This window comes from Sycon ciliatum, chromosome 6 (genome assembly GCF_964019385.1).
Source record: "Sycon ciliatum chromosome 6, ocSycCili1.1, whole genome shotgun sequence".
Classification (NCBI taxonomy): domain Eukaryota; kingdom Metazoa; phylum Porifera; class Calcarea; order Leucosolenida; family Sycettidae; genus Sycon; species Sycon ciliatum.
This window is the reverse complement of record NC_088648.1, coordinates 14,688,056-14,710,093: the sequence shown is the minus strand read 5'-3', so window position 1 is coordinate 14,710,093 and position 22,038 is coordinate 14,688,056. Positions and strand designations below refer to the sequence as shown.

At 45.8% G+C, this 22,038-nt stretch overlaps 2 protein-coding genes and 1 non-coding gene across 3 annotated transcripts in view; 2 read left to right on the top strand and 1 right to left on the bottom strand.

The window, feature by feature from the left end:
- LOC135819449 (glycosyltransferase 1 domain-containing protein 1-like) overlaps window positions 1-10,880 on the bottom strand; it is a 144,099-nt gene extending 133,219 nt beyond the window's left edge. Inside the window, exons 1-2 of the mRNA XM_065332662.1 lie at window positions 10,573-10,880; window positions 6,206-6,801 (exon numbers count right to left, since the gene is read on the bottom strand). Of these exons, the coding sequence (XP_065188734.1) occupies window positions 6,206-6,801; window positions 10,573-10,664 (688 nt within the window). The 5' untranslated portion in view covers window positions 10,665-10,880. The remainder of the gene's footprint in view (window positions 1-6,205; window positions 6,802-10,572) is intronic.
- Window positions 7,480-7,670, top strand: LOC135820343 (U2 spliceosomal RNA). Its single transcript, XR_010554073.1, has one exon. It is a non-coding gene; the product is annotated as a U2 spliceosomal RNA (small nuclear RNA).
- Window positions 10,881-15,837: 4,957 nt separating the features above from the next.
- Window positions 15,838-20,194, top strand: LOC135819448 (6-pyruvoyl tetrahydrobiopterin synthase-like). The gene is made up of 5 exons (XM_065332661.1): window positions 15,838-16,036; window positions 16,692-16,771; window positions 17,180-17,259; window positions 18,420-18,493; window positions 19,559-20,194. Exons 1-5 carry the CDS (start codon window positions 15,942-15,944, stop codon window positions 19,704-19,706), a joined length of 477 nt encoding a protein of 158 aa, XP_065188733.1. The 5' UTR covers window positions 15,838-15,941; the 3' UTR covers window positions 19,707-20,194.
- Window positions 20,195-22,038: the final 1,844 nt, after the last annotated feature.

Genomic DNA, 22,038 nt, shown 5'->3' with positions numbered 1-22,038 from the left:
AAGCTATAAAACTTAGCCAAAGCCCGGAGAAGCTATCAACCTTAGCCAAAGCGCCGAGAAGCTACAAAACTTAGCCAAAGCTCGGAGAAGCTATGAAACTTAGCCAAAGCAACGAGAAGCTATAAAACTTAGTCAAAGCTCCGAGAGGCTATAAAACTTAGCCAAAGCTCCGAGAAGCTACAAAACTTAGCCAAAGCTCCGAGAAGCTATAAAACTTAGCCAAGGCAACGAGAAGCTATCAAACTTAGCCAAAGCGCCGAGAAGCTATAAAACTTAGCCAAAGCCCCGAGAAGCTATAAAACTCAGTCAAAGCTCGGAGAAGCTATAATTCTTAGCCAAAGCTCCGAGAAGATACAAAACTTAGCCAAAGCTCCGAGAAGCTATAAAACTTACCCAAAGCTCCGAGAAGCTATAAACCTTGGCCAAAGCAACGAAAAGCTATCAAACTTAGCCAAAGCGCCGAGAAGCTACAAAACTTAGCCAAAGCTCAGAGAAGCTATGAAACTTAGCCAAAGCAACGAGACGCTATCAAACTTAGCCAAAGCCCGGAGAAACTATAAAACTTAGCCAAAGCTCAGTGAAGCTATTAAATTTAGCCAAAGCTCTGAAAAGCGATAAACCTTAGCCAAAGCTCAGAGAAGCTATAAAATTTAGCCAAAGCTCTGAAAAGCTATAAACCTTAATCAAGGCCCCGAGAAGCTATAGAACTTAGCCAAAGCCCCAAGAAGCTACAAAACTTAGCCAAAGCTTCGAAAAGCTATACAACTTAGCCGAAGCCCCGAGAAGCTATAAAACTCAGCCAAGGCTCGGAGAAGCTATAAAACTTAGTCAAAGCTCCGAGAAGCTATAAAACTTAGCCAAAGCTCTGGGAAGCTATAAAACTTAGCCAAGGCTCCGAAAAGCTATAAAACTTAGCCAAAGCCCCGAGAAGCTATAAAACTTAGCCAAAGCTCCAAGAAGGTATAAAACTTAGCCAAAGCCCCGAGAAGCTATAAAACTTAGCCAAAGCTCCGAGAAGCTATAAAACTTAGCCAAAGCTCCGAGAAGCTATCAAACTTAGCCAAAACCCCGAGAAGCTATAAAACTTAGCCAAAGCTCCGAGAAGCCATAAAACTTCGCCAACCTGCGAGAAGCTATAAAACTTAGCCAAAGCCCCGAGAAGCTATAAAACTTAGCCAAAGCTCCGAGAAGCTATAAAACGTAGCCAAAGCTCCGAGAAGCTATAAAACTTAGCCCAAACCCCGAGAAGCTATAAAACTTAGCCAAAGCTCCGAGAAGCTATAAAACTTAACCAAAGCTCTGAGAAGCTATAAAACTTAGCCAAAGCCCCGAGAAGCTATAAAACATAGCCAAAGCTCCAAGAAGGTATAAAACTTAGCCAAAGCCCCGAGAAGCTATAAAACGTAGCCAAAGCTCCAAGAAGGTATAAAACTTAGCCAAAGCCCCGAGAAGCTATAAAACTTAGCCAAAGCTCCGAGAAGCTATAAAACTTAGCCAAAGCTCCGAGAAGCTATCAAACTTAGCCAAAACCCCGAGAAGCTATAAAACTTAGCCAAAGCTCCGAGAAGCTATAAAACTTCGCCAACCTGCGAGAAGCTATAAAACTTAGCCAAAGCCCCGAGAAGCTATAAAACTTAGCCAAAGCTCCGAGAAGCTACAAAACTTAGCCAAAGCTCCGAGAAGCTATAAAACTTAGCCCAAACCCCGAGAAGCTATAAAACTTAGCCAAAGCTCCGAGAAGCTATAAAACTTAACCAAAGCTCTGAGAAGCTATAAAACTTAGCCAAAGCCCCGAGAAGCTATAAAACTTAGCCAAAGCTCCGAGAAGCTATAAAACTTAGCCCAAACCCCGAGAAGCTATAAAACTTAGCCAAAGCTCCGAGAAGCTATAAAACTTAACCAAAGCTCTGAGAAGCTATAAAACTTAGCCAAAGCCCCGAGAAGCTATAAAACATAGCCAAAGCTCCAAGAAGGTATAAAACTTAGCCAAAGCCCCGAGAAGCTATAAAACGTAGCCAAAGCTCCGAGAAGCTATAAAACTTAGCCAAAGCTCCGAGAAGCTATCAAACTTAGCCAAAACCCCCAAGAAGCTATAAAACTTAGCCAAAGCTCCGAGAAGCTATAAAACTTCGCCAAACCTCCGATAAGCTATAAAACTTAGCCAAAGCCCCGAGAAGCTATAAAACTTAGCCAAAGCTCCGAGAAGCTATAAAACTTAGCCAAAGCTCCGAGAAGCTATCAAACTTAGCCCAAACCCCGAGAATCTATAAAACTTAGCCAAAGCCCCGAGAAGCTATAAAACTTAGCCAAAGCTCTGAGAAGCTATAAAACTTAGCCAAAGCCCCGAGAAGCTATAAAACTTAGCCAAAGCCCCTAGAAGCTATAAAACTTAGCCAAAGCTCCGAGAAGCTATAAAACTTAGCCAAAGCTCCGAGAAGCTATCAAACTTAGCCAAAGCTCTGAGAAGCTATAAAACTTAGCCCAAACCCCGAGAAGCTATAAAACTTAGCCAAAGCTCCGAGAAGCTATAAAACTTAGCCAAAGCTCTGAGAAGCTATAAAACTTAGCCAAAGCCCCGAGAAGCTATAAAGCTTAGCCAAAACTCCAAGAAGCTATAAAACTTAGCCAAAGCCCCGAGAAGCTATAAAACTTAGCCAAAGCTCCGAGAAGCTATAAAACTTAGCCAAAGCTCCGAGAAGCTACAAAACTTAGCCAAAACCCCGAGAAGCTATAAAACTTAGCCAAACCTCCGAGAAGCTATAAAACTTAGCCAAACCTCCGGGAAGCTATAAAACTTAGCCAAAGCCCCGAGAAGCTATAAAACTTAGCCAAAGCTCCGAGAAGCTATAAAACTTAGCCAAAGCTCCGAGAAGCTATCAAACTTAGCAAAAACCCCGAGAAGCTATAAAACTTAGCCAAAGCTCCGAGAAGCTATAAAACTTCGCCAACCTGCGAGAAGCTATAAAACTTAGCCAAAGCCCCGAGAAGCTATAAAACTTAGCCAAAGCTCCGAGAAGCTATAAAACTTAGCCAACGCTCCGAGAAGCTATAAAACTTAGCCCAAACCCCGAGAAGCTATAAAACTTAGCCAAAGCTCCGAGAAGCTATAAAACTTAACCAAAGCTCTGAGAAGCTATAAAACTTAGCCAAAGCCCCGAGAAGCTATAAAACATAGCCAAAGCTCCAAGAAGGTATAAAACTTAGCCAAAGCCCCGAGAAGCTATAAAACGTAGCCAAAGCTCCAAGAAGGTATAAAACTTAGCCAAAGCCCCGAGAAGCTATAAAACTTAGCCAAAGCTCCGAGAAGCTATAAAACTTAGCCAAAGCTCCGAGAAGCTATCAAACTTAGCCAAAACCCCGAGAAGCTATAAAACTTAGCCAAAGCTCCGAGAAGCTATAAAACTTCGCCAACCTGCGAGAAGCTATAAAACTTAGCCAAAGCCCCGAGAAGCTATAAAACTTAGCCAAAGCTCCGAGAAGCTATAAAACTTAGCCAAAGCTCCGAGAAGCTATAAAACTTAGCCAAAGCTCCGAGAAGCTATAAAACTTAACCAAAGCTCTGAGAAGCTATAAAACTTAGCCAAAGCCCCGAGAAGCTATAAAACATAGCCAAAGCTCCAAGAAGGTATAAAACTTAGCCAAAGCCCCGAGAAGCTATAAAACGTAGCCAAAGCTCCGAGAAGCTATAAAACTTAGCCAAAGCTCCGAGAAGCTATCAAACTTAGCCAAAACCCCCAAGAAGCTATAAAACTTAGCCAAAGCTCCGAGAAGGTATAAACCTTCGCCAAACCTCCGATAAGCTATAAAACTTAGCCAAAGCCCCGAGAAGCTATAAAACTTAGCCAAAGCTCCGAGAAGCTATAAAACTTAGCCAAAGCTCCGAGAAGCTATCAAACTTAGCCCAAACCCCGAGAATCTATAAAACTTAGCCAAAGCCCCGAGAAGCTATAAAACTTAGCCAAAGCTCTGAGAAGCTATAAAACTTAGCCAAAGCCCCGAGAAGCTATAAAACTTAGCCAAAGCTCCAAGAAGCTATAAAACTTAGCCAAAGCCCCGAGAAGCTATAAAACTTAGCCAAAGCTCCGAGAAGCTATAAAACTTAGCCAAAGCTCCGAGAAGCTATCAAACTTAGCCAAAACCCCGAGAAGCTATAAAACTTAGCCAAAGCTCCGAGAAGCTATAACACTTAGCCAAAGCTCTGAGAAGCTATAAAACTTAGCCAAAGCCCCGAGAAGCTATAAAACTTAGCCAAAGCTCCGAGAAGCTATCAAACTTAGCCCAAGCTCCGAGAAGCTATCAAACTTAGCCAAAGCCCCGAGAAGCTATAAAACTTAGCCAAAGCTCCGAGAGGCTATAAAACTTAGCCAAAGCTCTGAGAAGCTATAAAACTTAGCCAAAGCCCCGAGAAGCTATAAAACTTAGCCAAAACTCCAAGAAGCTATAAAACTTAGCCAAAGCCCCGAGAAGCTATAAAACTTAGCCAAAGCTCCGAGAAGCTATAAAACTTAGCCAAAGCTCCGAGAAGCTACAAAACTTAGCCAAAACCCCGAGAAGCTATAAAACTTAGCCAAACCTCCGAGAAGCTATAAAACTTAGCCAAACCTCCGGGAAGCTATAAAACTTAGCGAACGCCCCGAGAAGCTATAAAACTTAGCCAAAGCTCCGAGAAGCTATAAAACTTAGCCAAAGCTCCGAGAAGCTATCAAACTTAGCCAAAACCCCGAGAAGCTATAAAACTTAGCCAAAGCTCTGAGAAGCTATAAAACTTAGCCAAAGCCCCGAGAAGCTATAAAACTTAGCCAAAGCTCCAAGAAGCTATAAAACTTAGCCAAAGCCCCGAGAAGCTATAAAACTTAGCCAAAGCTCCGAGAAGCTATAAAACTTAGCCAAAGCTCCGAGAAGCTATCAAACTTAGCCAAAACCCCGAGAAGCTATAAAACTTAGCCAAAGCTCCGAGAAGCTATAACACTTAGCCAAAGCTCTGAGAAGCTATAAAACTTAGCCAAAGCCCCGAGAAGCTATAAAACTTAGCCAAAGCTCCGAGAAGCTATCAAACTTAGCCCAAGCTCCGAGAAGCTATCAAACTTAGCCAAAGCCCCGAGAAGCTATAAAACTTAGCCAAAGCTCCGAGAAGCTATAAAACTTAGCCAAAGCTCTGAGAAGCTATAAAACTTAGCCAAAGCCCCGAGAAGCTATAAAACTTAGCCAAAACTCCAAGAAGCTATAAAACTTAGCCAAAGCCCCGAGAAGCTATAAAACTTAGCCAAAGCTCCGAGAAGCTATAAAACTTAGCCAAAGCTCCGAGAAGCTACAAAACTTAGCCAAAACCCCGAGAAGCTATAAAACTTAGCCAAACCTCCGAGAAGCTATAAAACTTAGCCAAACCTCCGGGAAGCTATAAAACTTAGCGAACGCCCCGAGAAGCTATAAAACTTAGCCAAAGCTCCGAGAAGCTATAAAACTTAGCCAAAGCTCCGAGAAGCTATCAAACTTAGCCAAAACCCCGAGAAGCTATAAAACTTAGCCAAAGCTCCGAGAAGCTATAAAACTTAGCCAAAGCTCCGAGAAGCTATCAAACTTAGCCAAAACCCCGAGAAGCTATAAAACGTAGCCAAAGCTCCGAGAAGCTATACAACTTAGCCAAAGCTCTGAGAAGCTATAAAACTTAGCCAAAGCCCCGAGAAACTATAAAACTCAGCCAAAGCTCTGCGAAGCTATAAAAGGAGCACGTGACCGCTTGTTCAACCATGTTCGATTGGGAATAAAGGAGGAACGCTGCATCGCAGCCTTTTCGGACCAAAACCAGTCGACTCAGCGTCCAAAAGACTACAACATATGGGCCAATCGCGGTCATCCGTGCTTTTATAAGAATGAAATGGCGCTTTCAGTGACATTTTGCATACAAATCCCCATCTAGTAGGGCGCAGTCACCCAGTTTCGGTGGAAGTGCGCGAGTTCGATTGGGATTAAAGTAGGAAGGGAGCGTCTCAGCTTTCTCGGACCAAGACCATTCGACTCAGCACCCCGAAGAATACAACTGGTGAATTTTTGATTTTAGCCTTAACTTCCCCTGTAACGAATAAGGCCATAGTCTTATACTGTAACCGAAGGTGGTCTTATATTCGATTATAATACCATTGTCGTATATGGGCGAGATTACGGTACCTCATTTTACTTTTTTCTATGACTGATGTACATTTCTTACCTGTTACATAGGCATGGCATCGATACGCATGGCAAGCAATGATATGCGTTATGTGTTGAGACCGGCAATACCAGGTGAGGGGCCGGCTTTCGAAACAATCCGACGTGCAGCGACAGTCGGGATGGGGCGAGCGGTGTTGTGGGCCGTCCGAACACAGATGGCCTCGGTCAGCCGTGTTCAGGCCAGGCTGCGGTGGCAATGCGGAACTACCACGCGTGTCAACTGGATAGGAACGTTGGGAGCTGGACGAGAGATCCATGTCGAGACACACAGCAGAATCCGGACAGGGTGATGGCAGGCTGCCGGTATGGCATTTCTTGCCCGGCGATTCGGCATCTCTCACCAGCGTATCCAAGTCTTGTTCGATAGGCGCAGCACTAGAGGTCTCGGCGGTGCTGCTGCTGCTACACGTCATCGAAGAAACAGGGCGATATTCACATGACAATGAGAGATCATGTGTAACGGTACTAAGTGGTACGGATGGCGGGGTGCTGGGCTCGGCCGGAATGTAGGAGCAATGAGCCTGAGTGTATGCCTGCAGCACTGCGCTGGCATGCATGTACGTACTGCGGATACCATTCTTATTCAACAATGACCTGCGCAAAAATACGTGCACACACACGCACACACACACACACACACACACACACACATGCACACACACACACACACACACACACACACACACACACACACACACACACACACACACACACACACACACACACACACACACATGCACACACATACACACATGTGTACATTTAAGCATGCACGCACACACATAGACATAATGTTCAAGATGCAAGTTACCATGGCAACAGCAACAAAACTGCAGTACCTCAAAACTATACCGGAAAAACAAAACCAAGCATTGCCGAGGCATCCACGTCTGCACCAATGGAACTGAGTATGTGTAAGGAGCGCGTGGTTTCCGTGACAACGTCATTATTGTGTCATCATGGCAGTAGGTGTAACGAGAAGGCCAAGTTCACACAAAGTGCCTTCAATAGTGCATCTGCAGCCATAGTGGACTTTCCAAGCAATACTCAATGATACAAATTGCAGTTTAGAATGGTTGCTATGGCGTTACCAAGGCTACACGTCAACGGACACCACCAAAATCACAAGGTAGCTCTATTAGCCTACCGGGAATTATGAGGCAGTGGATTTACCCATTAAAGTGTCTGGAAATGGTCCAGGGTCTAGTTTTTCCATTATGGACCCTCCATATGCATTTTAGACAAAGGCAAACCCTCTTGAGGGAGAAAGTTATCGCTTCTCGGCCTTTTGGCTAAGATCAAGTGTAGTATCTGTTCTTATCAGTTTGATCGCTGATATGTTGACTATATGTCAACATTCGATCAAATGTATTTTTGCTCCTTGGAGAGTGGCTCGAAGCTTGCTTCACCCTCTCCACGGATCACCCTGGTATTGCAGTTCTTCCAGGTGTGGTCCATCTCCCTTCTAGGGATTGTACTCAAATAAAGGAAAGTGACAATAACCGTGGGAGAAACTTTCACCTTCAGATCTATCTGGATTGAGTTCTGGACAAAACATGCTTCTAAAAAGCCCACCTTCTATACTGCTCTGATTCAACATGGAATAATGCTTGATCACACTGTTGTCAATGCCATTGGTGGTTGTGCATAGTGTTGTCCTTATATGCTGTTTCGCCAATGATGGAACACATACGACTCAAAGAGTACTAGTACCAAGAGTAAATAAGCTCCCAAGAGTGTGCAACTCTGCATATGGGGTCTCCGACGGCGAAAACTCACATCGCGTGTCCCAGGTACATTTCGTACTACGTACAAACATAGGATGATCATACTGGCGAGTTGCATACGCTCAGGGAGTGCTTTTTTTATTACTCCGCTGCTCGCTAAAAACGGGCTGGAAACTTACAACTGGAACACTACACCACGTGATGTGAGTTTTGCCGTCGGTGTACCCCGTAGAAAGGGTATCAGGAGTTGCACACTCTTGGGAGGTTATAATTAGGGGTGTGCACGGGTTGTCGGGTACCCGCGCTACCCGTGAGGACCTCGGGTAGACGGGCACAGAATAGTATCCGAAAACCCGAAGTCGCAGATGACATTAGGTACAGTGCACGTGAACAAATTCATGTAATGCTCCGCATGTCTACCCAGTGTGTAAGAGAAGGGGTGCCTTGTGGTGTTACCATGGAAATCCTACCCGATAGGGTACCCGTGCTACCCGTGGAAAACTACCCGATACCCGAAGAAAATGCTACCCGACTCAGCCCTAGTTATAATTGTACTCTTACTAGTACCAAGAGTACACAACCCCCCCCCCCCCCCCCCCAGAGCGTGCAACGCCTGATCCAGCTCTGAATAGGGTCTTGGTCGAGCGTAGTCGGATCTTCTGATGTCATGCGTACACTCCACACCAGCACAAGGCCTGTCTCGAGGCAGGGCATCGTTGTTTTTGATCCGATAGTCTCTGCGACTCCCCGGGTTCCCCTCAGATGTGTACGGTATTATGACGCAAAGATCCGATTGCGCTCGACCAAGACCTTACGCAGAGCTGGATCAGGCGTTGCACACTCTGGGGGGGGGGGGGGGTATGTACTCTTGCTAGTACTGATAGCGCCCCACTGCCACCACCGCTCTTTCATGGTAGTGTATTGGAGGTACGGTCCTGTCTGTAGGTCACACAACACGCATCGTGTACATACACTGCACATTGAGTGTGCAGTCAACCCGCACTCAGTTTGCCTTCAAGGAGATACGAGCTCCAAACCAAACGTAACGCGAGTACCGTTAGGCCCTCTGCAGACTACGCACATGTACATAGAATATCCAGTAATTACATAAAACCTAAAAGGCAACATTTTTCCAAGCCTGCACTCAGACTCCATTTTACATGCAACGTACACAACTACTACAAGGTAACCTTTGATCCTGCGCCCTGGCCGACAAGCCACCTCTTTCTCCATTTATAATGCAGTTGCACGGAGTTATCAACTTCCTTCTCGGTAAAAAGGACCAAGGAACTACAAGTTACACTATAATGATGTCCACTGACACCACCAGTTACTAAACAATCAGCTCATGCGATAATATTGCAAGACACTGACCGACGGTACTGACGTTCTACAACTAACTGGCTAACAGCTCTAGCACATCTTATGTTATTTCTATAACTTAGAACCTTCCAAGTTGGAAGGCTGTTGGAGTGCGCATCCAAGATGTGCTACTCGGAGCTGTTAGTCAGTTAGTTGTAGAATGTCAGTACCGTCGGTCAGTGTCGTGCAATGTTATCGCATGAGCTGATTGTTTAGTAACTGGTGGTGTTAGTGGACATTATAGTGTAACTTGTAGTTCCTTGGTCCTTGGTTCTTTTTACTTTTTATAAATAATCCTTGGCTCTCCATCCGAGTTCATTCCTTCTCAGTGATCAAGATACTGTATAGCAGGAAATTTTCGGACGGAAATATTTTCGGACAAAGCCGAATTTCGACCTTTTGTACGGATTATATTTTCGTACAGTGCTGCATGCTAAATACACGTGTTCGCAAGCAGTATGCATGTATAGTGTACATAATTTCGCATGAACAAATTTAAGTACGGAATTAATTTTAGGACAAAAGAGGCCGTGTACGAAATCGTACGAAAATTAATTCCGTTCGAAAATTTCCTGCTATACAGTAACCAAAATCACCACTTCCATTGCAAATCCATAATTAAAAAAATAAAAAAATAAATAAATAAATAAAATAAAATTTCACGGTTCGCGTGAGACTCGGCTGGAAGCCGAGTTTTCCGCATCCGCCGTGGGAACGCCACCACCCTCTAGGATCAAATCCATAATTGTATCTCCAGAATTCCAGTCGCTACCACTATCTCCTTATTTATAAACTCTCGGTCATAGTGATATCATCAGGAGTATATAACCCCCATAAGCCCTCGGGGGTTATGTACTCTTGGTATCATAATGCTGCACACAGTGGGGACATTACTCAGGGCATGGCGGGTGCATGCCGGCGCTACGTGAAGTCAGGACCATTTGTCGGTTGAGGCCACTATGCCAAATATGCTTACTCCTCACACCTCTCCTTACTTGAGTACATCATTCCATGACCCTGGTGTATATTTGTATTCATGTACATGCCCATACATTGTAAATACAGTATTCTAGAGTTGGCTTCCTGTTTTAAATGTGATGAACCAAATGAGTCATTGCACGGTCACAGCGCAGCTAGCTGGCGAGAATTAAAAATCAGACAGCGATCATGATGTAAGATGCAAGCAGGGCACATCCGATGACTCTTTGCTCTTACGAGTCAACGCAGTGCACGTCCAAACATACCATGGGAAGCAGTAGCCTAGTTCTAGACTTACGATATTCGACTGCAGACTCGACTGTTTCCACCATGTTCATCAGATGTTGCGTACAACAACAGAACAGACCTTGTGTCTACCGAATCGACCATGTCATTGATTCCACAAGCTAAACTACATGTACTAGTCGTAGTCTATTACTCCAGCCAAATAGCCAAGGGAAAGTATCTCTGAAATAGCTGTGTACAAAATCAAACTGGCGCTCATGTCAAACAACAAAGCAGCAAAGGTTTAGTTATTATCTCCACGTAGACTATTCAAAAGTATCTCTTGTTGGAAATTACAACACTGTCTCCGAATGGATTGTTTTATTTCTCAGTTCCGTTTGATTGTTTTGAAAGCGATCGATTATATTTCAGAATGCTCTGTCTCCATATCAACGTGTTTGGCCTAATTCTCTAACTTGACAGCTAGTTTGTAGTGTATTTTACATGTTTTATGTGAATTTTGTGTTTTATTTTGTGCGCATGCCCTTTGGCATCTTGGAAAGCGCACATTTTTTTGTTGTCGAAACTGTCCGTTCCACACTTGCTCTTCGGCCTTTTTTCTAGCTCGCCTTGAGTGACGGCTGCGTTTTTGTACGTCTTGTACCTTTTCAGTTTTGAAACATTTCTTAGTCTTTGTACTTCTTCTAGTTATGGATACTGGTATGGAGACGTCGTCTACACCGTCCAGCGAGATGGTTGGAATCCTGGAAAATATCCAAGCCAGCATGCAAAGCATTGCTGATCGTGTAACGAGAATCGAGGATAGTCAAAGACAAAATCCTTCGACTGTCTCATTCCTCGGCACGTCCACACCATACAAGGAGCAAAGCTCCAAGTCATGGCCGGATGATAGCAGTGTGATGGAGGAAATGGAGAAAGAGACGGAAGAGTTGGACTCCAAAGGGGTCAAACTTTTTCCTGTGTCTGATTCAACTATGGGTTTGTTGAAGTCGAGTTTTTGTTCCGCCTTGCCGAATCCGAGCAGGCGACAAATTCGTGACAAGTTTGGTGCCCCAAACTGTCCACACTCGGCTTGTCCTGGACTTGACAAAGTCATGAAGTCCAGGATGTCCAATGAGACAAAGTCTCGAGACAAACAATTGGCGCGCCTGCAAAGCTTGGGCCTGGACGCCGTTGGTCCCCTAACTCGAGTGTTAGAGGGAGCAGAGAGTGGGGATATCTCTGCTTGCGAGATATTGGAGGCTGTACAGTCAGCAGTAAAACTCCTCGGGAATTTTTCGGCCCAATGTAATCGGGAACGCCGTCAAATTGCCCTCTCTAGTCTGAACCCCCGCATTGCGGATATGGCTGAGGATGACTCCATTTTTACCGAAGCCCGTCAACATTTGTTTGGCGACGGCTTTTACAAGAAGGCGAAGGAGCGTGATGACGAGATGCGGGTGCTGAACAGCGTTGCAGCCAGCAAGACCCATACCCAGTCAGCTCCTGCCAAGAAACCGAGCGGTTTCAAGAGCCACCAGCCGGTTTTTCACCGGGACTCCCGCAATTCCCGTGGAGGATTCAGGGGACGAGGACGGTACCAGCCTTACGCAGGCAATTCGAGCTTCAGCCACGGCAGCAGCAAGAAGTCCTCGGACTCTGCCAAGTGACATCCAGCTCCAACAAGTCCAAGTCCAGCACACGAGCATCAGCGGGACCAGAAGTGCCTCCTCATGAATCATTTGAAAGAAATAAAATTTCTTCCAAATATGTCTCAATCTCCGCTTATGGTGTGCCTGAAGGACTTGGGTTTTGTGGACATGGCTCAAAGCATAGCCTTACAGAGTCCTCCCCCTGCAGGGAAGATACAACTTTTCATTCAAAATTGGAAAGTTCTCACATCCGACCGTTGGGTACAGGATTGTGTGCAAGGGTATGCAATAGATTGGATTGCTCAACCCCATCAAGTGAAACCGCCCCACGAAATAGTCTTTTCCGGGGAAGAGATGAACTGTCTTTCACTAGAAGTGCAAAAGATGGTAGAGAAACATGCTGTTACGGAAGTACAGATGAAGAAGCAAGAGAAAGAATTCATTTCTCAGTTGTTTGCAGTCCCGAAGAAGGACGGGGGTGTGAGACCAATAATAAATCTGAAGAGTCTCAACACCTTTGTGAGGAAAGTTTCCTTCAAGATGGAAGGAATTCACACTCTCAAAGACCTGCTAAAGCAGGGCGACTGGATGACGAAAGTCGATCTAAAGGACGCTTACTTTGCGATCCCGATAACGCCGGAACACACATCCTACCTGAAATTTCAGTGGATGGGAAAGACGTACCGGTTCAACTGCCTACCTTTCGGTCTGTCGTCGGCTCCATGGGTCTTTACCAAGACCACGAAGCCAATAATGGTTTTTCTCAGGACACTCGGACTGAGAGTAATCATCTACATAGACGATATTCTGATTCTGGCAGAAAGCGAAGAGAAAGCTCGTCAACACACAATGTGCCTGATCTTTCTACTCGAAAACTTGGGTTTCACAGTAAACCAAACCAAATCCCAAGTGATTCCAACCCAGGAGACAGAATTCCTCGGGTTGACAGTGAACTCCGCAACGATGGAGCTGAAGTTACCCTCAGACAAGATCAAGAAGATCAAGTCCGAGGCGAAAAGTCTACTGCAAGCAGATGCCTTGACGGCGTTGGCAGTTTCCAGATTTCTGGGCAAACTGAACCATGCGGCCCAAGCAATCGCTGCGGCACCATTGTTTTACAGACACCTGCAGAGGTGTCTACAAGTGTCTCTCGAGGAGGGGAATCAAGAGTACTCCCATCCTTGCCATCTGTCACCAGATGCCAGAGAGGAACTGACATGGTGGACGGATCACCTGTCTCACAAGAACGGGAAACAACTCCTGTTGGCGAAGCCGGACATGGTGATAGAGACAGATGCATCCACAATAGGCTGGGGAGCATCTTTCAACAATGTTCGAACAGGCGGACCATGGTCCCCACAGGAACGACACATGCACATCAACTGCCTGGAATTACTGGCGGCATCCCTTGCGATCAAGAGCTATGCCAAGGATGCTACAGATGTTGTGATCCATCTAAAGATGGACAACACGACTGCCCTGACTTACATCAACAAACTGGGAGGAACCGTATCACCGGAACTCAACCGGTTGACGAAAGAGCTCTGGGTGTGGTGCTTTCAGAGGAATATCACTCTCAAAGCCTCTCATCTCGCGGGTTCGTTGAATGTGATTGCCGACGAGGAATCCCGAGTGATGAAAGACAGATCGGACTGGATGCTATGCCCGAAAATCTTTCAAAGGATAAACTCGAGATTCGGCCCACTGGATGTGGACCTCTTTGCCTCTCGACTGTCCCATCAACTCCCACAGTATGTGAGTTGGAGACCCGACCCAGTAGCAATAGCCACAGATGCCTTCACAATAAACTGGAAAGTTTCGAACGGCTATGCCAACCCACCTTGGAACTTGATAGGCAAAGTCCTGCAACAAGTCCAACAACAGAATGCAGAGATTGTGCTTGTGGCACCGGTATGGCCGGGCCAAGTGTGGTACCCAATGCTATTGGACATGCTGATCCAAGAGCCTTGCCTCATAACGAGCTCCAGAAGCCCGATCCAACCAACTCACCCAGTCAACGAACCGGAGATAAACCCACCCCTAGCCGTGTGGAATATCTCAGGTCAAGATACTCAGCAGAGAACCTTTCGGGAGAGGCTTCAAAACTTCTCCTCGCATCTTGGAGACAGAAGTCTGCAAAAACTTATGATTCCCCCTTTAAGAAATGGGCATGCTGGTGTGTCGAAAGGGACATTGATCCCATTTCGGGAGATATAGCCGGCGTGGTTAACTTCTTGGCTTCTCTTTATCAGAATAAGTACCAGTATAGGTCCTTGTGTAATTATCGATCTGCAATATCATCTATCCACGACAAAGTTGATGGATACGAAGTGGGATCACACCCAATGGTAAGCAGACTACTGAAGGGCGTCTTCCATGAAAGACCACCCCAACCTAGGTACTCCTCAACGTGGGACGTATCAAAGGTCACAACATACCTGGTCTCACTAGGTCAGAACGAGCAAATGTCCCTCCAGGATATAACGTTCAAAATCACGATGCTGTTGGCCCTCACTAGGCCATCGAGATCGGTGGATCTTGTGAACCTTGATATAAGGTTCAGGCAGTTTAGCCCGGAGGGCGTAACATTTCACCCGACAAAACTGGCAAAGCAGTCCAGGCAGAACAAGAAGATTACAGAGTTCTTCTTCCCAGCATTTAAGGACAATGCACTACTGTGTCCTGTGCAAACATTGAAGGACTACGAAAGTAGGACCTTGGCGAATCGAGCTGATGATGAAAAGCAAGCTCAACTCCTGATTGCTACAATACAACCCTACAAAGCGGTGTCATCATCGACCGTAGCCAGATGGATTAAAACAGTTCTGGCGAAGGCCGGAATCGATACGGATATCTTCAAAGCGCACTCGGTGCGAAGTGCTGCAACTTCAGCTGCAGCAGACGCTGGGGTCACAACGACCGATATCCTCTCTGCAGCAGATTGGAGCAGTGAGAGTATCTTCCAAAAGTTCTACTACAAGCCTCAGAAGAACAACACCTTCGGGAAGGCTGTCCTGTCTACCAAGCTGTCGACCACTGACAAGCTACAAAATCACGTTGATATGGAGACAGAGCATTCTGAAATATAATTACAGAATGGCTCAGACCACGCAGTGGTCGCCAGCTATTCTGGATTATATGAAGAATGTGATGTCGAACATATCAACGTCCCTTCCCTCCCACCCGTCTACGTTGATATTGGGATAATGCACTTGTTAGAGGCTCGCTATCAAAGGCCGAAGAGCAAGTGTGGAACGGACAGTTTCGACAACAAAAAAATGTGCGCTTTCCAAGATGCCAAAGGGCATGCGCACAAAATAAAACACAAAATTCACATAAAACATGTAAAATACACTACAAACTAGCTGTCAAGTTAGAGAATTAGGCCAAACACGTTGATATGTTCGACATCACATTCTTCATATAATCCAGAATAGCTGGCGACCACTGCGTGGTCTGAGCCATTCTGTAATTGAAGATCGTTCCACACGTACATACACGTCCGGACGTCCATGCATGGTCCACGCGTCGACGTTCATTATTTTTGTGGTTCGACACAGCACGTGCACATTACGTAACCATCCCAATCACTACTCGTGCACACGTGCGTCTGCCTGAGCTGAGTTTGATCAGTCGATAAAGACGATATCGCGCGATGACAGATCTAGATGAGCCTTGTTGGCGAAGGTTTCTTTCTGAAGAAGATTGCAATATTGAAGATTTGAAATTGATTATTTCAATCATCCATTAAATTTTACAAATGTATTGGACAATAGTTGATCACTAGAGTATGGCGGCTGAGGCGATCGAAGCCCCAAAGCCGAGGCCAGGTGGAGTGCTTATATCTCGAACTGAGGCTTTCTCCGCCGCACACCGTCTTCATGCGTAAGTAAAAGTGTCATTCTGTTGATCAATGGAGATGATCGAAATATTCCTATGGCACTCTCTTTCTCTCTGTATTGTGCCAATGTGTTCATGAGTGTCTTAGCACGTGTGTAAGAATAGATGTTGGACTTGGCGCGATAGTGTAGTGGCATCATGTGTTAGTGAGTGTTCTGGAAATGGGCTCTCTCTCTCCTATTCTATCTCGGATGAACATTGGTCATCATTGAGCATTGGTCTGAACGGATATTATTTCAGAATAATGATAACGTTGTGAAGACTAGTGGTCAGTTTACTGGGGGATGCCCGTGCTACATATTTGCTCTCACAAGTGAATTCCCAGAGTTTTCACTTTAGGCAGATTTATACGATGCACGGAACATTGTATTAATTTTGATTTTCAAACTCATACTGCAACTCATACAGGCATGGGCCACTTGCCAGGCATGACTTGCTGCATGTATACTAGTAGTGTGAATGCATTTCTGTTACACCGAACTTCGGCTATAAAGAACTAATTCTCCTGCACAATGGTGTTCGTTATATCAGGAGTCGGCTGTATGTACGTTTGATAAAACCGATTCTAAATCTGGGCAATAGCTGTTTCCCAGCTCCTTGTTGGGATATCAGCTATTTTATTCCTGTTGTCTTGTTTCAGCGCTTCCCTAACTGATGAGGAGAATAAGAAGATCTTTGGCAAGTGCAACAATCCCAATGGCCATGGACACAACTACAAAGGTAAAGGCAAGAGCAATTTTTTTTGAAAGAAAGTAATATGACTGTATTGCAGGCATTTGCAGCCTTTGATTTGTGCATGAAAAAAAAGTAGTAGGCTCCTCGTGGATAGGGCAGTAACTGCCTGCCTGAAATCTTCATAGCTTTGCCTATAGAGGAATAGCTCCTTTGGTCAAATAGGTAATTTGGTCCTGTCTGGCTCAATGCTAGGTCGTGTTCTTCGGTGTTAACCTGACTGTCTGCCTTTACTGCTGGGTAAACAACCAGGCGGTACATTACTTCTAAACCAAACACGGATGAGTAAGGCCAACAATGCTGGCAAAGGTTGAAATCCAAGCTTGGTTTTTTAGTTTTTACTCGCAAGTTTCAATGAACATGTTGTTGTGTTTTGCGTCTTGCGTGGTGTCTCAGTCACCGTCACTGTGTACGGCGTGGTGGACCCTATTACCGGCATGGTCATCAACCTGGTCGATCTCGGGACTGCCATGAAGGTAAGTGTCTAAAACTAAGAGAGACAGAGACATAGCAATACCAATGCGCTGCTTTATCTTTCAGCCATTATCAGCATAAAGAGAGTGCTTCGCAGAAAACCTAGCCGTACGATATGCGATATAATTTACTGATAGGATCTGCTGGGTCGAAACAGTTGCCTGAATGGCAGTATTCTATACCTTCGCTGAAAAACGGCTGTCTAAGGCTATGATCGTTTGGTCGGATCCGGATCCAGATCCAGATCTCAGATCCATCGGATCCTTCAGAATCAACCGATCACTTTTTTGTGGACCTTGGTTGTTGCCATGTTGACGAAGTAAAAAATGGCGCTGACAGGTCATCCAAAAGGGCAAAAGTCGTACTGATCACCCGCGTCGTACGAAAAGTCAACGAAAGTCGACTAGACGTACGACAATGACTACAAAAATGATTTTACCCGCCACATACGCACAAAGGTCACATTTGGATGCTCCCGGGGCAGGGTTACTCGGATCCAAATCCGAAGGATCTGGATCCGGATTCGACCAATCAATCACTGCAGATCCAGTGGATCCGACCAAACGATCGTGGCCTAAGGGATCAGTGCTTGAATTGGAGTCTGTTTGTTCCTGGTTTCAACGTGGGAACAGTATCCGAATTGGAGTTTGTCTGCTGCTGGTTTGAAGGTGGTCAGTCAGAGAGCGCATGCATTGGCGGTCACATTGAATAAAATAAAATAAAATAAAAAAGGCTGAAGATGCTGCTTATCCAACTCTTACTTTTTGTTTGTCACTCTTCAAACAGTGAGTCTGTGCAATGTGACAACTTTGAATTTTGGCTCTGCAGTGATTTGACACGAACAATTAAATCTAGATGCACCCTGTCACCTGTAACCTGTCACGTGTGGCCCAAGTGTGGACGAACTTTCCCGTTCTAGCCAACTCTCTTTGACCCACAGGTGTGCCGTATTTACAGTGAAATTTATCTGTTGGGTAGATACATGTATATCATTCATTGACATCTCTGTCTCCTTGCTTGTGCGTACATGTACGTGTGTGTGTGTGTGCTCATGCGTTCGTGTGTGCTCATGCGTGTGTGTGTGTGGGGGGGGGGGGGTGCGCGTGTGTGTGTGCATGTGTGCGTGCGCGGCATGGTACTATTTACTGTTTACTGAGTCTAGGATGTGCTGGGTGAACTTGATCACAAACATATCGACAAGGATGTAGACTTCTTTAGATCAACCTCCACTGTCAGGTGAGTTTGCCATCATTCGGGCATGCCTGCGTTTGAAAAGATGCTCTGTGCAACGACAACGGACACATTCTCTCTCTCTCTCTCTCTCTCTCTCTCTCTCTCTCTCTCTCTCTCTCTCTCTCTCTCTCTCTCTCTCTCTCTCTCTCTCTCTCTCTCTCTCTCTTACACACACACACACACACACTCTCACTCACACACACGCGGCCAGGGTGGTTCTGAACCATTTCATATCGATGCTGCTGCTGGTACATGTACTCGTTTTGAGTGTCCGGTGTGCTTCGGATGGGAGGCGTGGACATATGCATTATCCCACCTCTAGTTGTGCAGATTTTGTCCTTCGTTGTCCGTTCTGTGCCTCTCCTACTCGTGGATCAATACATACATTCTCGAACCACCAGAAGAATAAACCAGAGTGTAGAACGGGTTGCGTGCTATGTTAGTGTTGCTCCCTTCCTCGCACCGCCGTGAACCCCTCGAGTGGCGTCGCCCCTACACTCAGCTAGAGGCTGCACACGCCTCCTCTCTATGCAACGAACACTGGGAAACGAGTACTGGCAGCATCGATATGAAATGGTTCGGAACCACCCTGGCCGCTTCGCGCGCGTATATCCCACACTTGATGTCTCTGGTGTTCTGTAGGGGGGGGGGGGGGGACGGGCTTGAAATCAGCTGTCCACAATAGTCCTGCTGGCTTGCTTGCTTGCTTGCTTGTGCATACAGGCCTTGGCTATGCTGATCTATTCATGCACAGAGGCAGTGCAGTGTCTTAACCTGCTACAATGCTCAATGCCTGTGATGGGAAGAAGCGCAGTACACCCATGCATTTTTCACTGTTGCCTGATGATTGGTTGTTGAACCATGAAACTCAAAAGTAAGGAATCCGGGTGGACACACACACACACAGACACACTCCCATGCGCTGCATATCCGAGCCAGTTCCGTTATTTCACAACGTTTCGGCACTCAAACTCAAAGTTACAGGAACAAGACCTGACTTTCCTTTGTGTACCTCTTGTCTGGTTATTTCACGCTGGTGTGTTTTCTGTTTTGACTGCTGTTGTTTAGCACTGTCGAGAACATCACAATTTTCATCTGGAAACAGCTGGCAGAGCATACGTCGCTGGTGGGTGCGCATCTGTATGATGTCACCGTCCACGAAACTGACAAGAACGTCGCCTCCTACCGGGGTCCTCTCTTCACACCGATCATGTGAGAACCGGGATGTTGTGTGTGTGTATGTGTGTACGTGTGTGTGCGTCTGTGTGTGTGTGTGTGTGTGTGTGTGTGTGTGTGTGTGCACCGCTGCTTCACACGCTTTTCCATGTTCATAGTGTGTCCTTGTGTGTGTGTGTGCTTGGTTGCCGATCACTCCCTGTCCCTGTCTTGTGAGAGCTGCGAAAGATAACCTGGCTTATTGCAACATGATTTGTGTCAAACACCCCCTTGACTGTATATACGTGCGCTCTTATGCATGGCGATCTTGATGCCTATCTGGCACATCTGTTGCTCGTACGGACACATTCTCGCATCGTGTCTGCACACAGGAGAGCATTGTGATACCCTCACTCGAATAGTATAATATTATTTCTTGCTTCAATACGAGCATACAATTGGGAGCTGGTTCTCTCATTTCTTCTGGCTACATTTGCTCTATGTTTTATGTTTTTAATTCGGTCAATCTTCAGCTCGCCTGTTGCACTGCTTGCGCTTGCTATGTCATCGAGTGTGCGTGCGTGTGGGTGGGTGTGCATGTGTGTGGTGTGTGCGTGCACGCGTGTGTGTGTCTGTGTGTGCGTTTGTGTGCCCACCTGTCAGAAGGCTACCTTCTTGCCAAAGCATTTGGAAGTTGGACTAGTTTCGGCTCCACAATCCAGTGTGTTGTTACTATAATCATATAGTTGCGCTCACTGAAATCCGACCCACAGTGCAAAGCTGACGCCCTGGACCAGTTCCGATTACATCACTGTACTTGTACATGTGTATGTCAGGCCGCATTTGTACCACTTCCAGGACGTCAAGGGCGAGCAAGTGCCAGCTTTGCACTTTGGGTCGGACTTCAATGAGCGCAACTGACTGTAGCTTCCATGGCTGAGGTTGGTTGTATGCCTATTCATTGGCCCTGGGTTCCCAGTACTCAGTTGCCGAGGCCGGTTGGTAAAGTAACTCCAATTTCATTTCAAGGTACCAGTGCAGTGCATCTTGTGTAAACGAAGACTATTCAAGAGTTTATGAACTCTTGCTATGCTGAGTATACACTGTAGTAATGTAGCCCAAATGCAAACTTGCTTGGCGATGGCAATGTGAAAAGGATTTATTTGACACAAAAGTCGTTATCAGTCGGTATTTCTTGACTCCTTACGCCATCACTTTCAAACTGCTGTCCCTCCAGGAACTTGCGATTCCGCGGCCGCGTTGTTTTCCGCGATTTGAACAAAAGTCCGTGATATCCGCGATATTTGAAAAATCATCCGCGTTATTGTAGAAAACTGTCCTTGATACTTGAACACCGCGATATTTCGAAAAGCAACCGCGATATTGGGGTCTTTCTTCGATGTTCTTTAGTTCTTCAAGCTCGTCAGTAGTTTACTTGTGAGATCGACACCAGAATGTCGAAGTTTCTGGGCAAATCAGCGGCTGACAAGTCACGAAATAAGGCTCGCGTCGAGTGTTGTCCTAGGATGGAGGAAAGCTGTCTTGCAGTTGAACGCAGTCAGCGCAGCACACGTACGTTCTGCTTTGTCATGCATGATTTATGCTGTACGACTCGTACATCGTACACCACTACAGTACAAGTACCAAAATCGGCCGCAATTTCCGCAATTTTACCACAATAATCCCGCAATATTTGACAAAATCCGCAATATTCCCCGCAATTTGTGGCATTTTACCTCGCAACTTTTTCCGCGATATTTCCGAAATGTCTCCGCAAGTTTCTGGAGGGACAGAAACTGATGACATAGTAGACCCACACAAACAAGTCACAAAAAAACTCAAAATGCAGCGTCGGGGATCGGGAAGAAACCAGTTCAAGGCAGTTGTTCGAGCTTCACTTCAGTTCAGTCGCCTGCTAGTAACTGTTAGTAGTAGTTACTAGTACCTGTTGGAGTGTTGCCGTGTCTATGCCTAGGCTATGGGCTAGCTGTGCCTCAACCAACAAATCAGCCCTGTCACTCTGTCGTCGTATGGAAGCAAGATTAGCTTGCGAACTCCAGCTGGGGAACCTGCGTCGTGAAACGAAACTTTCTCTTGACCTTGATTTTCTACAAATTTGTGAAACAAACTGATCGAGCTGTTACTATGTTAGGAGAACATCTCTCTCAGGATGTTGCGAGAATGAGAGAACGCCCGAGCTAGGATATTATGTGCGTGGAAATCTGCTAAGATCAGCGGCAACGGATCACCTCAGCCAGGCAGGAACAAGCCTGCACACAGCAAAGTATAATAAGTAAGATCTGGTGTAAAAAATAATCGTGCTGTGCTGTGAGTGTATGCGTGCGGTGTGGAAAGGAGGTGCGAAGCCTAGTCTCAGTTTGGAAAGTCTGGTA